The sequence below is a fragment of the Aotus nancymaae genome, unplaced genomic scaffold, assembly GCF_030222135.1.
Source record: "Aotus nancymaae isolate 86718 unplaced genomic scaffold, 86718_ANA_hifiasm-v0.15.2.pri h1tg000036l, whole genome shotgun sequence".
Lineage (NCBI taxonomy): Eukaryota > Metazoa > Chordata > Mammalia > Primates > Aotidae > Aotus > Aotus nancymaae.
The window spans coordinates 15,111,070-15,132,664 of NW_026988450.1; the positions used below are offsets into that span (position 1 = coordinate 15,111,070).

General features: G+C 39.8%; 1 protein-coding gene across 1 annotated transcript; it reads left to right on the forward strand.

The window, feature by feature from the left end:
- Window positions 1-6,689: 6,689 nt before the first annotated feature.
- LOC105724862 (translationally-controlled tumor protein-like) lies at window positions 6,690-7,344 on the forward strand. The gene has a single exon (XM_064384116.1). The coding sequence runs from the start codon at window positions 6,713-6,715 to the stop codon at window positions 7,127-7,129; it is 417 nt and encodes a 138-aa protein (XP_064240186.1). The 5' UTR covers window positions 6,690-6,712; the 3' UTR covers window positions 7,130-7,344.
- Window positions 7,345-21,595: the final 14,251 nt, after the last annotated feature.

Genomic DNA, 21,595 nt, shown 5'->3' on the forward strand with positions numbered 1-21,595 from the left:
AGGCTAAGGGTAGTAGAAATATTTATAAGAATTCTAAGATTTTAGAAGCAAAAGGAATCCCAGCAAGTTAGGAGCTCAGGAAAGGTGTAAGAACATTTTAAAGCACTGCCGTGTAACCTAGGCATTGAAAAATAAATAATGTTTCAGTGGAGAGAAATGACAGGTAAGTGCAATTTTATGATAAAATTGTAGATACAGTAGACTGATAAGTAACCAGTTTACGTGAAACATGAGTAAGTGTTGGTACCAATGGGATATTGGGCTAAAAAAGTGGTTTGAAGGGTGGAAGTACTAAGACTTTATTTGGTACTCAATGGGTTGAAAGAAAATTTGTAAATAAGAAAGTTAATTTATTAGCGTAGTGTTTTAGGAAAGTTAGCAGAGGAATGACATATATCCATGTGGCAAGTAAGATGAAGAACAAACAGGAGAGCCTTGAAGTGGGGTGACCAGTAGGGAGATTGTATTTCTTCAAGACTGAACTAGGAATGGAAAAGAGAAACTACCAGATACTGCAGAGATAGAATTGATAGAATGTGGTGACCACGTGGATTTGGGTAAAGAAGAAAAATATGTCAGAGGAGTTAAAGGCAACTCACCTTTTAAGCCTGGGTGACTGGAAATGTGAAAAAGTAACAAATAGATGAAAGGTAGGAGATAGCTAGCTTGCAAGAGAAATGCTATACTGAAAAACATAGAATACAAACCCAGTTGACGTTATCAAAAGAACAAGTTGTACTTAAAGTCAGGGAATCTGAGATCTTGGAGAGATCTCTGAGTAATAAAGCTCTATTACCACAGAGGGAAGACGTACGGTATGGCATCCCTAATAGGGACAGAGAGATATTGATTACTTAAATATGTCGGTGGATGAAGAGCTCAGTACACTACTAAGCCAACTATTCCATTTTAAAAGATTCCATTTATTATAAACTGCTTTTATTATAACTAAATCCGACTTCTCTGTCATTTCTCACCTGTTCACCTTCGTCTTATTTAGAGCATAACAGAACACTCTCCTTTATAAGATGTCTTTTTCTATTATTTCACAATAGTTATGTTTCTCTTTTCTTCCCCAGAGGAACAATTATCAGTTCCCTTATCTATTCCTCCTGCAAAGTTGTTTACATATGCCTTGCTATTCTGATTACCTTTGTCTGGAAGATCTCCAAAAAATGCCTATCTCTCAAAAATATAGAATCCACAACTGAGAACATCTTCAAGATACATCTTGTACTTGCCTTGTTGCAAAGCCACATACTTAACCAACAAGCAGACCTCCTCCTTAATTATACAATTACAGATTGAAGCCTTTTATTTAAGAAAGGCCAAAACTATAGGCTTAAAAAGATGCTACTTAATTTGATGTCAATACTTAAGAGGGACTTTCCTTAGCTTCAGAGCAATATTTTTTAGCCAATTTCTACTGCAAGGCCCTGAGTTCACATACAGTTAGAAAAAGCCCTCTTTAAAGGCCATCCAGGGACATTCGTTGGAGAGAAAACATTACTCAAGGTCAGGAATCTTCAGGTGGAGCTTTACCCCACCACTGCTTAGGTGTGAGGTTTTTGAGTTTCAGTTTCTTTTTTTTCTAAAATGGGGATAAATATCCTCTTGTCTCATGACTGCATAAGTGTCAAAAATCAAAACAGAACAACGTGTGACAAATATCCTACACATGTCCCACAACTGTATGAAGGTAATAGTGCAGATGAGTGAACTCAGGCAAAGAGGTGAGTGTCTTACACTGCCTTACACCCCCAGATTAGAGGGGAGTCTTCATGCCCTGTTAGAACCACACATCTGTGCTGGAGTAGTGTAGAAGTCTCATCCAGTCACAGCATTGAAGAGAATGGGAGCAAAATGGAATCCATGTTCACCCTTACCGCTAACACTGCTGGTTGCCAAAGCCAACTGCTTCCTGCTTTCCCCAGAATCCTTCTCCGCTTCTCCCTTACAAATGCCAACACTCTTCTCTCCAACTTCTGTCCTCTGTGCAGTTCTCACTAAATCACTAAACACAGGGAGTGCCTACCACACCCAAGGCACATTGTTCATCATTGGAAATGTAAAGTTGAGTAAAATTTGATTCCAGTTTTCCTGGAGCTTTCGTAGTATCTGAAAAGTGCAGTCTTCCCACCCACTGGGCTGTCTAGGCTCAAAAAGTCAATACAAGTGTTGGCAAGGATGTGGGGAAACGTAGAAGCTTCATACACAGCTGGTGGGAATGTGAAATGGCATCACCGTTCTGGAAAGCAGGCTTGCAGTTCCCCACATGATTAAATATAGGGTTACCATATGACCCAATAATTTATCTCCCAGGCTTATACACATGAGAATTAAGTACACATGTTCACACAAAAACTTGCACATAAATCTTTATGGCAGGAGTATTTATAACAGCCAAAAGGTGGAAATAATCTCAATATCCATCAATGAATGAATGGCTAAACAAATGTAGCATATTTATCCAATGGAATATTATTCAGCCATTAAAAGGACTGAAGTACTAATCCATGCTATAACTTGGATAAACTTTGAAAATATTATACTAAGTATAAGAAGCCAGTAACTAAAATTCATATACTATACAATTCCATTCTTATGAAGGTCCAGAATATGGAAATAAACAGAAAGAAAGTGCGTCAGGGGTTGTTAGGGCTGAGAGTACAGGCAGAGTAGGGTGAGCTAGAAGGTAGTGACAGCTAAAAGATATGGCGATTTTTTTTGGAGGTGATGAAACTTTTTGGTCGTAGGACCTCTATACCCTCTTAAAAGTGTTCTAAAATTGACTGGTAAAGTTTGCACCTATCTGTAAATATAATAGGAATCACTGAATCTTACACTTTAAATGTGCGGCTTGTGTGGTATGTGAATTATGTCTCAATAAAGCTGTTTTTCAAAAAAGGCAAAGCCGGATAAGTGCTGTAAAGGATTTGAATTGTCATAGTAAAAATTAGTTTATCAGTGACAGCAAGGAGGGAGTTCAACCTGGGCATCAGGAAAGACTTACAGAAGACAGATGCTAAGGCTGGGGCTTGAAATACGAGTGGGTGTTTATTGTCTCCAGGGATCCTCCTCCAATCCACTAGACATGCTGCCACCACAACAATCTTTTAACAACTAAAATCTGATTGTGCTACAAGGGGCGCATAGGCATCTTCTAAGGCCCTGCTCTTGTCCTATTTCATTCTTTGGGTCGAGGATACATGAGTGTTTTTGTTTTTTTTTTTCCATGTATACAAATTACAGTATATACATTTGTTGAAATGGGTGACACTTTGCAAGGTAAAAATGAATTTTATTATGCGATTATCCTGCCTAAAATCACTCAATAGATTCACGTCACCAACGTGGTAGAGATTTCGCTGCTGGGTATGACATGGCTTGTTTACAGTTATATCCTTAGCTATTTGCACAGTACCTGCACATGGGAGACCTACAGTTTTTGGTTGTCTCTGAGACTGAGGCAATGACTTGGGTGTAGGCAGTTTATTCAGGTGGCGATCCCAGGAAGTGAGAGTGAGGGAGAGGCAAGTTAGGAGGAAAAGCCTGTAGAAAAGTATACCATCAAGGTTGCCAGTGTAGACTGTGGGGCTTTGTTTCCACCAGCACCTCTGAAGAGCAATACAATGGCTCCTCAAGTGGTCTACAAGACCAACAGGTGGCTGAAGCATATGTGCTCCTGTACTCCATGGCCCCTAACTTATGGGCAGGCAGAGCAGGCTCCTAGGGGCCAGGGAAGGCCTAGAAGCAGAAAGCGGAGAGTAGGGAAATGCACCATGCACTTGAGGTGGGGGCTGCCAGCCCTGGATGGGTCTGAGCTTGAGCAAAGCTGCCCACTCCAGCTGTGGCAGAAACTGGAAGTGCACCCAAGGGGATGTGCCACGGGACACTAGAGGTTTCTGCAGTATACTTTTTCTAAATGAATGCAATTCCCCCATTTCTTGTACACATGTATTTTGCTACTAACAACTTGCAGTTACCCAAAATTGAAAGTGCTCTGTCCCCACCATTTTTTTTTTTTTTTTTTTTTAGATGGAGTTTCGCTCTTGTTACGCAGGCTGGAGTGCAATGGCGCGGTCTCAGCTCACCACAACCTCCGTCTCCTGGGTTCAGGCAATTCTCCTGCCTCAGCCTCCTGAGTAGCTGGGATTACAGGCACACACCACCATGCCCGGCTAATTTTTTGTATTTTTAGTAGAGACGGGGTTTCACCATGTTGACCAGGATGGTCTCGATCTCTTGACCTCGTCATCCACCCACCTCGGCCTCCCAAACACCTCTGCTTTTAAAGGTTCTATTTCAAGGCCAGGCATGGTGGCTCACACTTGTAATCCTAGCACTTTGGGAAGCCAAGGTCGGTGGATCGCCTGAGGTCAAAAGACATTAGCCGGATGTGATGGTGTGCACCTGTAATCCCAGCTACTTGGGAGGCTAAGGCAGGGGATTACTTGAACCAGGAAGGTGGAAGTTGCAGTCAGCTGAGATCGCACCACTGCACTACAACCTGGGTGACAGAGTGAGACGTCTTAAAAAAAAAAACGAGACCTATCTCAAAAAAAAAAAAGATCCTATTTTAGATTTTTTTTCCTTCTTCTTGTTTAACTCCTACTCATACAAAGAACCCTGTTTGAATGTCTCCTTATCCATAACACCTTCTCTCTCAGCTTTTCCTTGCACCAGAACACACCTGTATTTGTTTGTTCATGGATATAAATAAATACCTGAGACTGGGTAATTTATAAAGAAGAGATTTATTGGCTGGTGGCTCTGCAGACTATACAGGAAGCATAAAAGCCACATACTTTTAAACGACCAGATCTCATGAGAATTCACTCACTATAGTAACCAAGAGTGAAGGTGCTAAACCATTCATGAGAAATCGACCCCGTGATCTGGTCACTTCCCAACAGACCCCACCTCCAGCACTGGGGATCACATTTCATCAGGGGTCTTGAGTAGGCACACAGATCCAAACCATATCGCATCTCTTCGCTCTATTGCGTTCTAATTATTTTAGTGTATCTCTCCTCTTAGTCTAGTAAAATACTTAGTAGATAGTAAGCACTCAGTATGTATTAAAAGAAGGGCTGAATGAATTTCATAACTTTTTAAGATTTCAGGTTTTGATAGACAAGTGGAGCTCTAACTCTCAAATGTTTTTGGTCTCAGAACCTTTGTATCCTCAAAAATTATTGTGGTTTCCACAGAGCTTTTGTTTCTGTTAATTATATCTGTCAAAATATATAAGAAACTGAAGGTATGATATATTAAAAATGCTTCATAAAACATTACATGTTAGCACAAATACTTTTTAATAAAAAATAGCTGTATTTAGTGATAATTTGGGTATTGTTCTATATTTTTGGCAAATGTCTTTAATGCCTGGCTTAATAGAAGGCAGCTGGATTCTCACATCTGCTTCCACATCGATCTGTTGTGATATGTTATTGTGGTTGAAAGTCCACCCTTACACAGATGTATAATTAGAAAAAAAAAGATGTATTTTAATAGCTTTTTTAGGCAATTTGGATATTGTTCTTTGAAACTATACCAAAACTCATTGCAAAGTAGTCTTTTAAAGGGTGGTCCCATTGCCAAATCTGAAACCATTTTTATCATTATGCTTAGTTATTTGGAAAGTATTGGTTCACTGAGTTATGCAAATTTTACAAATGTTCACAGATTTAATTATACAACATCAAAAAGTCATACTTATTAATATCACTACCTAGCTCGTCAGAAAAGTCTTTACATATTGGGAAGTTGTCATGCCCACAGTGGTAGATTCTAGTTTTCAAAATGTTAAACTTTCATTGGAAAGTTCAAATTTTAGCAGTGGAAACAAATGCTATGAGTTGTTTTCCTTATAGCAAAAGGTTTATTTTGTTAGCTTTTAAAAAAATTGTCAGCCAAATGTCCAAGTCTGAATATCCATAGTCAGCCTTATTCTTTTGAGTAAAAATGCTGTCCCATGTCTTCAAAGGTCTAGATTTAATAAAACTAACACTTTTTACATCTTCATTAAAGGCGTCTTTCAGTAAAACTGACATTTTCATTGTGACATTTCAATACCACACACTGGTAGTTGTGGTATTGAAGAACAAACTGGCAAAAAAAAAAAAAAAAAAAAAAGTGTATAGCCAGAATTATTCCCTTGGTTCATGCACTTTTACCCACTACTGCTTTTGTACCATTAGTGCAAGTGTCAACCCAGTGAAATAGGTCCCATAGCATCTTGTTATTATTACAACAACTGTTTTGGCCTCAGGGAACCCCAGAGTCTTAAGAACCCCCACATATCCACAAACCATGCTTTTAGAGCTGCTGAATAGAAGTCTGATGTGCTATACATTTTTGCATCTTTGAAAATAATTTCGAGAGTTTATTAAGTTGTATCCAAATAGAATAAAACATTATGAGCTTGCACTACCTACTTACTTATCTCACCCTAGCTATGCCTCCTTGTCAACCCTGGCCCACTCTGCTGCCCCCAGACCCCTCAGCTAGGAGCTCTGCTCATTATCTGACATATACAGCATCGGACAAGAGGATCCTAAAACAACAAATGAAAACAATCAAGAAGCATTCTTTTCCGCGCGCTCCCCGCTGCACAGCGCTCGCTCGGAGCTTCGGGCTCCTGCTAAGGTAGCGCCGCGTCCTCTCCCGTCAGCCGCCATCATGATTATCTACCGGGATCTCATCAGCCATGGTCAGTAGGACAGAAGGTAACATTGATGACTCGCTCATTGGTGGAAATGCCTCCGCTGAAGGCCCCGAGGGCGAAGGTACCCAAAGCTCAGTAATCACTGGTGTCGATATTGTCATGAACCATCACCTGCAGGAAACAAGTTTCACAAAAGAAGCCTACAAGAAGTACATCAAAGATTACATGAAATCAATCAAAGGCAAACTTGAAGAACAGAGACCAGAAAGAGTAAAACCTTTTATGACAGGGGCTGCAGAAAAAATCAAGCACATCCTTGCTAATTTCAAAAACTACCAGTTCTTTATTGGTGAAAACATGAATCCAGATGGCATGGTTGCTCTTTTGGACTACCGTGAGGATGGTGTGACCCCATATATGATTTTCTTTAAGGATGGTTTAGAAATGGAAAAATGTTAACAAATTTGGCAATTACTTTGGATCTATCACCTGTCATCATAACTGGCTCCTGCTTGTCATCCACACACCAGGACTTAAGACAAATGGGACTGATGTCATCTTGAGATCTTCATTTATTTTGACCATGATTTATTTGGAGTGGAGGCATTGTTTTTAAGAAAAACATGTCATGTAGGTTCTCTCAAAATAAAATGCATTTAAACTCAAAAAAAAAAAAAAAAAAAAAAAAGAAGCATTCTTAAATGAGGAAACTTCATTGTAATGGATCCAAGAGTCATTGGATTGCAGTCAGGTTCTCCTTGAACAATAGTTCAGCCTCTTTCAGGTGTCCAAAGGAAAACCAAGGAAAAGGGATTTTGACCACATTTAGATTTGAGTTCTAATCCATTCCTATGGGCCAGATTGGAACGCAGGCAGCAGGAATGGGAAAGACTCCAGGGAAAGGGAAAGATCAAAGGCCAGAGTGGAACTTTCTCCTTCCAGTGCTTTCCTTGGCGCAGTCTACGTTTTAAGGAAGATCAGATCTTTTACAAAGGACAGCATGAGAGGAAAATACTGGCTGGCGGTTCGAGGGGAAAATACCCAAGGATTTTAGTTAACCAGGGCCTGGGCTGATTTTCACGAGCGAATAGGTCATGTACTTGGGAAAGTCATCTGCTTCGTGCCCTGATTTTCCTTGTGACTCATCTCTTACTGGACCATGACTGAAACGAGAGCTGCATCTCTAAGGAAAATGCTAATCATGTTCAGATTTTACATTTGAGTGGAGCCTCATAGTTTACAAATATTGCCCTAACATTTGTTCATCACCTAAACTATACTAGGCACATGTATATTTATTAGTTCATTGAGCGATAGTAATAATGTATTGAGCATTTACTAGGCATTAGTTCCCATGCTAAACACTTTGTATATATAAAATCTTTCTAAAATACTTCCAACAACCTTACAGTTCGGGCTATTAGTGTTTGCATTTAATGATGAGAAAACTGGCCTCGGGGAAGTTAAGTAATTTGCTCAATGTCATGCAATTTAAAAAGGATAGAAATCAGATCCATCTGATTGAAGCTGGGGCTCTTAACCATTATTCTACTCTAGGTAGAATGTACCCAGGAAGAGCTGGTTAAGTTGTTTGAAGTGTGCAAGCCTTTGGGGAAGAAAAAAATTTATTAAGTCAAAAGCAAATGTATTTTTCTTATTTATTAGGGTCTCTTTTTTTGATGGTCATTGTCCTAATAACTGGAGAGAAGAAAAGCATGCCTCTTCTTATCAGGTTCTGTGACAAGTTAGATACCTAGAGGAGAGACTCTAACTCTCTGGGCCCCTCCCTGAGTTCATTACTGACATGTGAATGCTGCTGCTGAGAACAAAGTGGGGTCAGCTAATGGGTTTTAGGTTATGGAGACTTTGTCACTGTAAAGAAATGCCTCCAGGTATTTTACCCACTCATTGGTGGCTCTAAATGAATGGTGACAATATTGCTTGCTGCTCCGGGAATACCATAGCTCTTAGATGACTACAGTAGCTCATAGATCTTCTCTGAAAGGTGAACAGGGTCCCTGAGGAGGTCACAGTCATGTTTTTCAGACCAGGAGTGAATTGTTTCACTCACTGCAACATGAATGCTGGAAGGCCCAGTTGGCTCAGTTACTCACAGACCTGTGCTAATGAGCCTGAAGTCAGGTTTTAATACTTACAGGAACCAATTGGCTTTGCATGGAGAAAAGTCTGCACCACTGACTTTGTGCTCCCATGATCAGAGCCACTGGCGCAGGACCATACCATGGCAGTCTTTCCCGGGTATCAGGTGCTGCTCAAACTGAAAGCAGGGGGATGGCTGTGGAGGCAAAGGAGGTTTCAGCGTGGCTAGTTCCAAAACTGACTTGAGGTCTTCATTTATTATTCAGGAATTTATATTATGGCTTAATTTATGTTTATTAAATGAATAAATGAATGAATTTTCTGTTTTCCCCTAAAGATCTTTGTGACCAAGATCTCTGCTCCAGGTGAAAAGAAAAGAGGACAATGCCTCAAAATGAAAAAAGCATCGTATTCCTCATGGATGTTCAGGCAGGATGGAGAGTAAAACAGGATCTCTTTTAAAGGAGTTAGCAAGTCCAAAAACTGTACTTTATAAGCATTCTGATTCTTGTATTTCTTCTTCTGGGTTTCTTGTCTTTGTTTGGTTTTGCTATTAGCAGATGATCAAATTCTTCTTCTTTTTTTTTTATTAATGGAATTTTCTTTCTTTTTTTTTTTTTTTTTTTTTTTAGATAGGGACAGTTTCCTGTCAGGAAACCCAGGATAGTGGGGAGGCTATTTGTCCATCTCCAACTCACTTTTTTCAGTATAGAAACCATGAGTCAGGGGGAAATTTTCTTTCTTTTTTTTTTTTTTTTAAAGAGAAAGAGAGAGAGAATAGGAAGGAGAAGAAAGGAAGAGAAAGAGAGAGAGAGAATGGGGAGGAGGGAGAAGGAAAAGAAAGAGAGAATGGGAGAGAGAGAGAATGGGAGTATTGCTTTCTTGCCCAGACTAGAATGCAATTTAGTAATGGGTATTGAAAACCTCTTTTATACTGATAATTATACTTAATGATGTAGTCAGGAAGGAATAAGGGAAGAAGATAACAAACAAACAGCCAACCAATATTTAATTTAAACCTATGAAATGCTATGCGATTACTGAGGAGTGATTTACTTCCAATTATATAGTCACCTTTGGAATAGGTGTGAGGTGGTAATGTATGTTTTGTGTATTTGAAGTGGAGAGTTCTATAAATATTTATTAAGTTTACTTGTTCCGGGTCTGAGTTCAAGTTCTGAATATCCTTGTTAATTTTCTATCTCGTTGATCTATAGAATCGTTAGCTCTTCTTGTTACATTGATCCTTTTGCCATTATGTAATGTCATTCCTCGCTTCTTTTGATCTTTGTTGCTTTAAAGTCTACTTTATCAGAGGCGAGAATTGCATCTCCTGCTTTTTGTTTATTAGTTTATTTTTACTCTCTGTTCAATTGGTAAATCTTCCTCCTTCTCTCTGAGTCTTTGTGTATTGTTGGATGTAAGACGGGCCCGGATGCAGCATACCGATGGGTTTTGGCTTTTTATCCAATTAAAATATATATTAGTTTAATACCGGCATTTGATGCTAGCTGGCTGTTTTGCCCATTAGTTGATGTGAATTTTTTATTGTGTTAAAGTTCTTTGCTTTTTGATATATTTTTGGAAAGGCTGATATTGGTTGTTCCTTTATATGTATAGTGCTTCTTTCAGAAGCTCTTGTAAAGCAGGCCTGGTGGTGGTGAACTCTCTAAGTACTTGTTTGTTCGCAAAGGATTTAATTTTTCCTTCGATTATAACGCTTAGTTTGGCTGGATAGGAAATTCTGGGTTGAAAGTTCTTTTCTTTAAGGATGTTAAATATTGGTCCCCACTCTTTTCTGGCTTGTAGGGTTTCTGCTGAGAGATCTGCTGTAAGTCTGATAGGTTTCCCTTTATGGGTAACCTGACCTTTCTCTCTAGCTGCCCTTAGTATTTTCTCCTTCATTTCAACCCTAATAAATCTGGCGATTATGTGCCTTGGGGTTGGTCTTCTTGAAGAATATCTTTGTGGTGTTCTCTGTATTACCTGGAGTTGAATATTACCCTGCCTTGCCAGGTTGGGAAAATTTTCCTGAATGATATCCTGAAGAGTATTTTCCAACTTGGATTCATTCTCTTCATCACATTCAGGTACACCTATCAAACGTAAATTAGGTCTTTTCACATAGTCCCATATTTCCTGGAGACTTTGCTCATTCCTTTTCATCCTTTTTTCTGCATTCTTACCTTCTCGTTTCATTTCACTGAGCTGGTCCTCGACTTCTGATATCCTTCCTTCTGCTTGATCAATTCTACTGTTTAAACTTGTGCATGCTTCCCGAAGTTCTCGTGTTGTGTTTTTCAGCTCCATCAATTCACTTATATTCTTCTCTAAATTGTCCATTCTCGTTAACAGTTCGTCAAACCTTTTTTCAAGGTTCTTAGTTTCTTTGCATTGGGTTAGAACAAGTTCTTTTAATTCACAGAAGTTTCTTATCACCCACGTTTTGAAACCTGTTGCTGTTATTGGAACACACGTGTAATCTATTAAGCCTTGTTCCGTTACTGATGAGGAATTGTGATCCCCTGTAGAGGGAGAGGCATTCTGATTTTGAGTATTCTCTACCTTTTTACGCTGGTTTCTTCCCTTCATTATATATTTGTCCGTCTGTCGTCTTTATAATTACCGACTTTCTAACTGGGTCTCTGACGTCCAACTTGTTGATTCCCTGCGCCGAAATCTGAGCAATCCACTGAGCCGGCCAAAACAGCGGTGTTAAGATTGATGGTGCTTTTCTGCCCGGGAATCTCTGGACTCTGCACCAAGAACTGAAGTGCTAAGGCACCAGCAAAACCGCCACGCCGGCCACAAGAGTCGCCCTGGCGACCCGTGGGGCTCCTCCGCTGGGAATCTCGTGGTCCGTGAGCAACTAATATTCGTCTGAAAGTGTGGCGTCCTCTCGTTCTTTGCGCTTTCACTGGGAGGTACGTGCCCGAGCTGCTAATCATCAGCCATCTTGGATCTCTCCGATCAAATTCTTCTTAAAGACTTCACCCTGTTTTACATGCCATAAGAGAAACTAAAGAAAGGGAAGTTTTTGCTTCAATTAAGAGTGTTAAGTTAGGTCTCATTCACTTCTGGGGACCAGGTTTGGCATGGCCAGTATAGATGAGAATGACTCCAAGGACAAGTCAGAAGTCAGAGACAGAGGGGAAAACTCTTCTTTCTATTCTCTACCACATGGGTGATCTGAATCCTCTTTTAAGGAGAAAGAAACGTGCAAGGCCAAAGGACAGGAAAGTGTTTGATTGCTGTTTTAGTGAAAGACACCTAAAAGTTTGGAGTTAACAAGTTCAATTCAGCTCACAATGTGATCTAGCTACTAATATTCTCAGGCTGTATCCAAAGAAATGCAAGATTCCATTACACATTACAGAAAGAAGCAGTCTTGCTATTCTCCCTGCTGGTCACCAAACTCAGTGGGAGCTTAGCCTGGCTCTGCCTTTTATTAACTGTGTGTCCTTAGGCATGTTATCTCACTTCTTTCAACTTTACCTTTATTATCTGTAAAATGGGGTTTATGATAATAACTCAAAGGATAATTGTGATGATTAAATAAATAGCACCTGATACACATCTAGCCCAGTTCATGGCCTATAGTCAGAGTGATAAATGGCTCTTACAACCACTGTTTTGCTGTCAATCTTGTCAGGGTAGCTCAAGACAGCCTTGTACACTCTGGCTCTTAATATACAAGTTTGGGCACTTAGGTTGCAAAAAAAAAAAATCTTCCTGATACATATAAGATAGAGATTTTATTTAAAATATGTGGGAGCCCTTAAAAACCTGGTGCAAAAACTGGAGTCAGGCTCAACAAAGGAGAACTAACCAGTAACTCGGTGCAAGCAGCAGGAGCCATTTTGGCCGTCATGTCCAGAAAACTTCACCATTCTCAGTTTCATGGCGAATCTGTTTAAGATCAAAATTCCAACTTGGATTGCATTCCCAGTGAGCAGCCATCGGGGAAAAATAATTCCCCAGAAGAAAATCTGGTAGCATTACTTAAAGAAGGCTGGTTAGTTAGACATTCTAATATTCTAATAAGAAATTCTCCTTTTCACATTTAAATAAAATAATCTATCTTATAATTGGGATTTAGTTCCGTGGGGAACTGGTTAAAAGCACATTCTTAAACCTTATTTGTTCTATGTATTTGTGATGGGTTTAAGAAGCCCAAGGAAAGGAAACAGAATCATGTAATTACTACGGTGGCCACTAGATGGCAATCTCAAAAGTGAAGCATCGTTTAAGTCAACAGTAAAATCTCTTAAAATTTTTCAGCGCTTTAACATTTATTATATGATTAACTTCACACAGTAGCTTTGTGATCTTGATATTATGATTCCAACTTGCCCCATCCCCAGAGTTTAATAATTTGTTTAGTCTAGGTTCTGGCTTTTTCTACTGACCCTACTAAATTCTTTATAATTACAGAGCTTCAAACACTCTAAATTTTCCAAGCTTGGAAATTAAGAGGCACCTTTAAATCATTTAATATATTTTTTTCATTTTCCAAATGAAGAAACAGAGTCCTGGATAATTTAAGGAACTTGTTCAAGGTCATACTGTTGATTTGTAGACACGTCTGGTCTGAACTCCGAATCCTGCCTAGATCAGGAGTCCTCATAGCAAAATATACTTCTTCTTGTATACCACTGCACTAAAAGTACATTTTTTTTTAACCAAACTTCACCTAATAAGATAGTATCTGTGGATTCGAACCAAAGTCTTTGGTAAAACATTTTCTGCTAAACATGGGTTTACACTTTGCAAAAGTTTTCGTTCTAAAGGTGACCATGAACCCCTTACCCCTCTCCAAGGATAATGAAAACTAGAGCCTACCTGGGTCAGAATATGATGTTTAGCATTGCAGTTCACCTCTTCTGGCTGTCAGACAGCTGCTGTAATGAGGTGTGTGTTTTGTGACTTGCCCATTAAATGGTATGCTCTCACATAGTGAATTAGGTAGTATGTTGTGCAAGATTGCTTAAATAAATAAAAGAAACATCTGTGCTGCCAAAGAGGAGGTAAGACCTACAGTATCCATGGAAGATCTATGGTCACTCCAGGAGCAACAGGCACTATTGTCACTATTCATTATGGAATGGCCTTGAGATAACAGCCAACCCAGAGGGTATTGTTCACATTGATAAAGGACCCCACCCTGCTGTTCTCTTTACCCTCCCACCCCTGTCCAACACATACAAACTCTGAGAATTACAACCCATTCACCTTGGTGGGTTTTTTCTTTTCAGTTCAATGTATGATGAAACTTTTCAACATTTCTAAGTGCCATTCTTCTAAGTGTACTGGTTCTACATTAAAAGCATTCTTTATAAGCTTATAATATTGTGCCACAAAATCTTCAGCCAAAGAAAACATTAAGCAGTCATCTGGAAATTTTTCGTTCTTATATAATAAAAGACATCATGGTGTAGTAGAAAGAGCTCATCATGCAGAAAAGCTTGGTGTATTACTAGCTTGATTACTGATCAATAGAGAGTTTTTGTTTGATTTTGCCTTTTTTTTCCTAACGTCACTAATTCTTCTGAGTCACAATACCCTTATACAGAAAATAAGATAAATAACATCTGCACTACATGGTGTTGGTTGGGACTATTTGTTTGCAAGTAATATGAGCCACCTTGAAGCCATCTTAAGCTATACTTGGTAAAAATTAAGAGCTTGTTAGGGAAACAAGGATGTATTAAAACCCGACAAAGGCCTGGCGTGGTGGCTCATGCCTGTAATTCCAACACTTTGGGAGGCTGAGGCAGGCGGATCACGAGGTCAGGAGATCAAGACCATCCTGGCCAACATGGTAAAGACCCTGTCTCTACTAAAATTAAAAAACAATTCTCCGGATGTGGTGGTGTGTGCCTGTAGTCCCAGCTGCCCAGGAGTCTGAGGCAGGGGAATCGCTTGAACCCAGGATGCAGAGGTTGCAGTGAGCCAAGATAGTGCCACTGTACTCCAGACTGGGTGATGGAGCGAGACTCCGTCTCAAAAAAAACTAAAAAATTAAAAATAAATAAAAAAAACAACCCAACAAAGAAGAAGGACCTCAGGAAAGGCCTAGAACCAGACATTAGAAATAAGAAACATTTCCTCATTCTCTATCTCTTGTCTCTGCCTCTTCTTCAATCTCTTCTACCTCTGAGTGGAATAACCTTCTCTGACTCTTGGCCTATACAGCAGCGGGCAGGGTGGAAGAGTGGCTAAGAGATGACCTGCTATGTGGTCAATGGCATATTACAAAAGCTCTCTAGGAGGACTTTCACTGGGTCTATTTATAATTGCCTGTTTCCTGTCAAGATAAAATAAATTATGTAATGTGTTTAGCACAGCCCTAACACACAGTAAGCATTGAATAATATAGCTATTATTACTACAGGCCCATAATCCCTGTAAGCTTCCCTTTAAGTCCCTTTAATTCCAAGAGTTCTGAAAATTCAAAGCTTTTATAAGTTTTTAGCAGAATTATTTGGTGTTGAAACTTGCCCTGAATTGAATTTCTGCAATCAGTCTTATTTATTGTACTTCATGTGAGTATGCACGTTTTGCTACAGAAATAGGAGTATGTTTGATTATGGTGTGTATAGCTCAGATGCCACTGAGGATACTATGCAGTATATGGTGTATGCACTTAATTTTTCTAAAATCCCCAAGCTTTAAATTCTCAAACAGATCTGATCCCAAACGTTTTGGATAAGCGATTGAGGCTTGTATTATCACTATTAAAAGTTTTAATTATAGCTTGAGCCTTTGATGGTAATGCCTATAGAATGTTAAAGTCAATATTTGAACGCCATAAACACAGTGGAACTTTCCATTTGAATCTCAGTCTTACAATGATTCTAAATGTGCCTTCTTAGCAACCGGAAGTTACTTTATTTCTTTTGTAATAGCAATAGCAACAAAAATAATGCAACTATAGCCAATTATCCAAATAGCTCAAAGAAAAGCTACGTGATAGTTATTTATTCATTCATCCATTCCACTGTTTATTCAGTGAACCTTTCCAAAGCACCTATTATACCCATACACTAGCTAGATTCTACTTACACAAGGTCAACAGTGGCAGATATGGTCACTGGTACCCTATTGCTAGTGATCTCCAGTTTGCGTTTTTTTCCCTCTTAAAGTCACTACTAGCAAGCCTATGGAGGAAAATAATTGCAAATAGGTAGGGTCAGTGGGTGATTTCTTACAGGGAGCTCTCTGACCATTTGGTCAATGGATTCTAAAGTTTCTGTGGCTCTATTTCAGCAATAACAACGAGCTACAGAACTGAACTATGTTACTGCATCTTACATGCCATCTGTCTGGCTCACCCCTGAAAATCTGGTCTCCAAAGCCTGCTTGCTGGCAAAGGGAACCATAAAGAATGGGTTTTGGCCTCATTGTGTCTGTTTGTTGCAATGCAATGTCCTTAACCTCCCAAGGACTGTGCCCCAGACCCTTGCCTACAAAGCCAACCCCATTTGGCAAGCAGTTTCTGACAAAGCAATAAGCTTGGCCCCATTTATGTGCTTGCCTCAAGGTCTGTAGTGTTTCACACCACAGGCCTCAAATTCTTTGGTTTTCTAAGCCTTAGAATACTCGAGGTAGCAGATGGAGTTAAGAGACCTGAACTTACCTGTCATAAATGAACACACTGCTCCAAAGGGCTTGCAGTAAACTTGGACACTATCCTTTATACCAAATATCATTTTCCCTATCTATAAAGTGAGGAGGTTACCTACAACAGTGGCTTCAAACTCTGTACTAGCAGCAGAATTATTTGTATTAAAGAAATGTAACAGCCCAGTGTGATTGGTGGTCCAGTAAAAGTTACTACCTATAGTTCCCCAAACATCGTTATGCCTTGTACTTCTGTGCATGCGACTTTTTTTTTGCAAGAAATGTTCCCCCCATAATACTTCACCTTCTCTTTGAAGCCTTTCCTGAATGTCTGAATGTCTCCTCTCCCCTTAAAGTGTTAATCACTTGTTTGCTCATTAATTCACTCAGAAATGTAAATTTAACTTCTATTGTGTTGTATCAGGCATGATGCTAGTAACTAGGAATTCACAGCTGAATGTCTGAGTTGTAGCCTTTAACGATTCACTATTCACTAAGGAGATGTATCAGTCAGGGTCCTGTTAAGAAACAGTTGGCCCACTCCAGTGGAAAAGTTGAAGATAGTCTGATGATGGGGCTATTTACAAAGGTGTGGGCAAAGAGTAAGAGAAACTAACAGGGAATGGGAAAAGGCCCAAAAGGGAGAGGCTGAGAAAGGCAGCAGAAGGGAATGGAACCTGGAGAGAAACACTGCAACATCCAGAGAAGGCCTCCTGCAGAGCTGTGGCCTTGGAAAAGGAAACCTGAAGCAAAGAGGGGACTGCATCTTCAGTCCTCATGCTCCCTGCATCTGCAAATGTCCAACAGAGTCTCCTACTTGGGACATCCTAGAAAGTCAAGGTGAGCCATTGGGCCTGCCCGTGAAAGTCAGCCTGCCAAGACACAGAAGAATTGTTTCACAGATGAAGAAACTAAGGTACCAAGATATTGAGCAGCTGGCCAAGATTACCTAGCTGATAAGTGGTAGGGGAGGAGGACAAACCCAGGCAGCCTCAGATCAGAGGCCACAGTCTTATACTCGAAGCTATGATCTTGCTATGGTAGAGAATACAAATGTCTAGTGACAGTACAAAGAAGATGGTGATCAGTTCCACTTGAAGGGGACCTGCAGGATACACAGAACTCTGCCAACCATATTAACGATGGGGCTGAGGAGAAGGCTGATAACCTGAAGAGCAGGATGTACAAAGACATGTAGATTTACAAGAACGTTGCCGAGGGTGAAAGGGATCATTGCGACCAAGTGTAAGGAGGAATGTGAATGTGTGTGGGAAATGAAGTGAAGTGGCTGATCTAATTGTGTCAGGTCATGGAGCACCTTGAATCCTGTTTAAGCAGGTTTGGACTTGATCCGGTAGGCAAAAGGGAAAATCTTGACAGTTTTTAAGTGGCGAAGTAACATAAATAGATTTGTTTTTTAGAAATATCACTCTCATGACTGAAGGTGACTGAATAGGAGGCAGGCAAGACAGGGAGTGAAAGATCAGATGAGTCAGCACACTGCTATAGCAGCGCGGGAGAAAGACGGTCAGGATGTTACTTAAGGCAGTAGCAGTGAAGAAAGAGAGAAGGGCACAGATTCTAGAGAGATTTGGGAGAAGGAAATATAAGAGCTTAGTGGTCAGGTAGATGTGAGAGTTGAGAGAAAGGAAGGAGGCACAGAACAACTCCCAGGTTTCTGACTCGCAGAATTCCCATGCCATTTCGATGCATCTATATCTATTATTTTACTTCTGGTACAATTATTTTCATAGGGCATCTATTGAATGCCTTCTCTGAGCCAAAATCTATGCTAGATGCTGTGGATAGAAAGATGAGTTAGACAGAATGTTTTCCCTAGTTAAGGAGACAGACACATATGTAGACAATTTCAACACAATATAATAAATGTTATCATAAAGATATGCACAGGAATCACTTTCTAGTGTAATTATCCATTTACACTGCCTACAGCATTTCTTATTCATTGCTAGGTCTCAGTGCTATGGCCATTGCCTCTCACATAGCATGGGTTAATCAAGCACTGAACTGGCTTGGATCTTTGGAACAGTTCTGTTGAGCTCAGAACTGGTTTCCCAGGTATCTTATAGGGCTCGTATTTATCAGAGAACAAGTACTGTATCCTAACCCCTAGACTGTATGTAGTCCTGATCTGTTCATGTCTACAAAAATACCCAGTGAAACACAAGTAAGAAGCACAGGAGCAGAGCCTATGTGCCTACCCCTCCCTGCTATCACCATCAATGATTTCAGAGTGCAAAGTTCCCGAGGCTCTTGTCAGAGGACATGCTCCACCCAGGCCAAAGAAAAGCCCTTCTTTCTTCTCTCACCCCCCAAAACTACATAGTAAGCCTTCTCAACTTAATGGAAGCATTAGTCAAACTTTCAAGTAGTTTACTCAGACTGCTCCAGATCCAGAACAATGGAGTGAAATTTTGTTCTGCACAGTTATGTTCCTCATTATAAGTTTCATAGTGTGTTCTTAGTTCTACTAATTTTTGCTTGTTTTTATTTGAGACAAAAAATGCATGGCATTTATCATTCCCTCTCCCCTCCCCTGAATCATCAGGTTTTAGTTATGGTAATTTTACTTGTGTTATCCTAAAACCAAATTGTCCAAAATTTACCAAAATATTCATGCATCAAATTTTGGTCTATGCTGTGATTTATGGGAAGTATAAGGTGTTTCCTGCTTTTCTTAAAAGGTGACACTTAATCAGTGGTTCATTCTCATTTTTGACTATTGGATTCAATAGTGTGTTTGATTCCTTAATAGCTTGACTGAGACAGTATTGAAAACATAGCAATAGGCAAACATACGTGTGAAGTCATTGCTGCAGTTCAGTAAAGCTGCATAGCCTTGTTTAGGCATTTAGTTGCGTAAAATGACTATGTTTTTAAGCTCACAGATTCTGTAGGTCAGGAATTAGGACTGGGAAGAGTGTAGATAGTTTGGACCTCAGATGGAAAAACCCAAAGGCTGGGGTTGATCTGATGTCTGTGGGCTGGAGTCATCTGAAAGACATTCACTCAATGCCTAGTTCCAGGGCTGGGATGACTCTCACACTAAGACTGCTGACCAGAGCACCTGCACCTAGCCTCTCCATGTAATTTGACTTTATTACAGCACAGTATCCTCTTGATAGTTGGATATCCTACACAGAACTCAGGAAATATGAGTGATCACACAGACAAGGCACAAGATGCATGGCCTCTTATGACCTTGCCTTCAACCTCATTTTATTGATTGAAACAATTACAGCCCTGCCCAGGTTCAAGGAAGGAATCACACTTCACATCTTCATGGGGAGTAGCAAGGGCACATTAAAGAAGAGTATATATGACAAAGGATATCTTTGGAAATTGCAACTTGACACAGTTGTAATTTAATATAACAAATAAAATTTTCTTTCTTCATCACTGCATTTAAAAAATATTTTCATAATAAATACTACAAGTCACAATGTTCAAGCTCTCAGAGGTCTTATGTAACTGAAAGCATTGGGATTCTAGAGATGACAGTGTGCTTTATAATTATCTTTTAAAAAAGGTTGTATAGTAATAGTAAATGGTTTCAGTTCCAGCTATCTCCAAATGCTAGTTTGATGCAGAAATCAAGCATAAAAAATAACATTTTCAGCCCAGAAAGTCTGTCTTGTCATAGCACTGTTGTAGAGACCTTATTGTTTAAATACCTCCTGATCTATTTTACCACTTTTTAAATTTAGTATGTGTTTGTGTGTATGTTTTGCAGCCATCTCAATGTGCTGCCTAGCGGAAATGGAGTGAAAGTGCCATCTGAGTAAGGACACAGCAGAGGACCAGTCCCTGTCCAGCCAGAAAGGTGAAGGTGAAAGCCTTTCCAGTGAGAGTGAGGAGCAAGAGAGGAAGTGGGGGCAAAACTTGTTCAAGTGTGAGCAGTCCCTAGCCTTGGTGCTGAATCTGCAAGGTGTGTAGTGAGGTAGAACCAGAGGGTTTGGGACAAACTCAGAGCAGAGATGTTTTTATCTACATCATAGAAGGTTAGGCAAGTGTTAAGCCTTTTAGGAATTTCTATGTTCAGAGAAAGACAGTGCCATACAGGAGGAGGTAGATCAGGATGATGAGGAAGGCATCTACTGAGTAAGGCCTCAGGGCAGACTCACAACCCTTACAGGGCTTGCTAAAATGGTAAGTGACCCAGGCCAGAGAAAGACTGTAACTGGAACAAGAAAACCACAGATAAAACGAATTACAGACTTCAGCCATAGCTGTGCCTATGATGTTCAAAGGAGTGATCATTTGATACCTTGCATGGATACTCATTTGCAGAGACATCACAAGTAGGCATGAGATAGTCCTTCCCACGTAGAACAAGATGATACTTGACTTACTACCCTTTACAAACACCTGTCCCTCCTCTCACTCCAAAATAACTAATCTCCTAGAGAAGGCAAGAGAAAAGGTAGGGTAGAGGCAGGAAATCCAGGACTAACTACGCTTAATTTTCTTGAATTAATATTTATCCAAAATAGGCTGAATTTAACTTAAAGAGATCAATATACCAAAAAAACATGAAATATCCTGAGTGAAGAAGTTTGACTTCCTTTTTCCACCACCAAGCAGAAACTAGGGTGGGGTAGGAGAAAGGAGGCAAGAACAGGACGAGATCCATTTAAAAATAGAGAACATTCCTTTCCTTGTAGTTTGGAGTTGTAGTGGATACTTGTGATCATGCTACCCGTTTATGACACTAAATTTTAATCATCTCTTCTGTAGGGGAGGGAAATCTTTTCCCTTCTCCCTTTTAGGTTCATTGATTGAGGTGCTGCAAACTAGACTGACAAAAGGCAGATGGGGAGAAAAACAAACAGAAGTTTATTAACATGTTTATCACTCATGCACTTGGGAGCACTCAGTGATGAGTAACTCAAAAAGGCGGTTAGAATTTGGGGTTCATAACTCAGAAAGTAAAAGGGAGGAGGAAAATGGGTACTCAGGAAAAGCAAATGACTTTTTAGAAAAATAAGTGGGCCCTTAGGAGAACAGATGGGAGATATGACCATCTTGTACCAATGTCTTTTAGTTGTCCTCTCCTGTGATAAAAGCCAATCTGAGTTCTTTTGGTCGGCTCTGCTTACAGGCAGTAAGGGGATTTTAGAGAAAGCCTCATTCCGCTTTTCTGAATCTCAAATGTCTTCAGCTCAAAATAATCCTTATGCC

Excerpts from the sequence above, each read along its gene's own strand:
- LOC105724862 (XM_064384116.1), top strand. The coding sequence starts at position 6,713 with ATGGTCAGTAGGACAGAAGGTAACATTGATGACTCGCTCATTGGTGGA.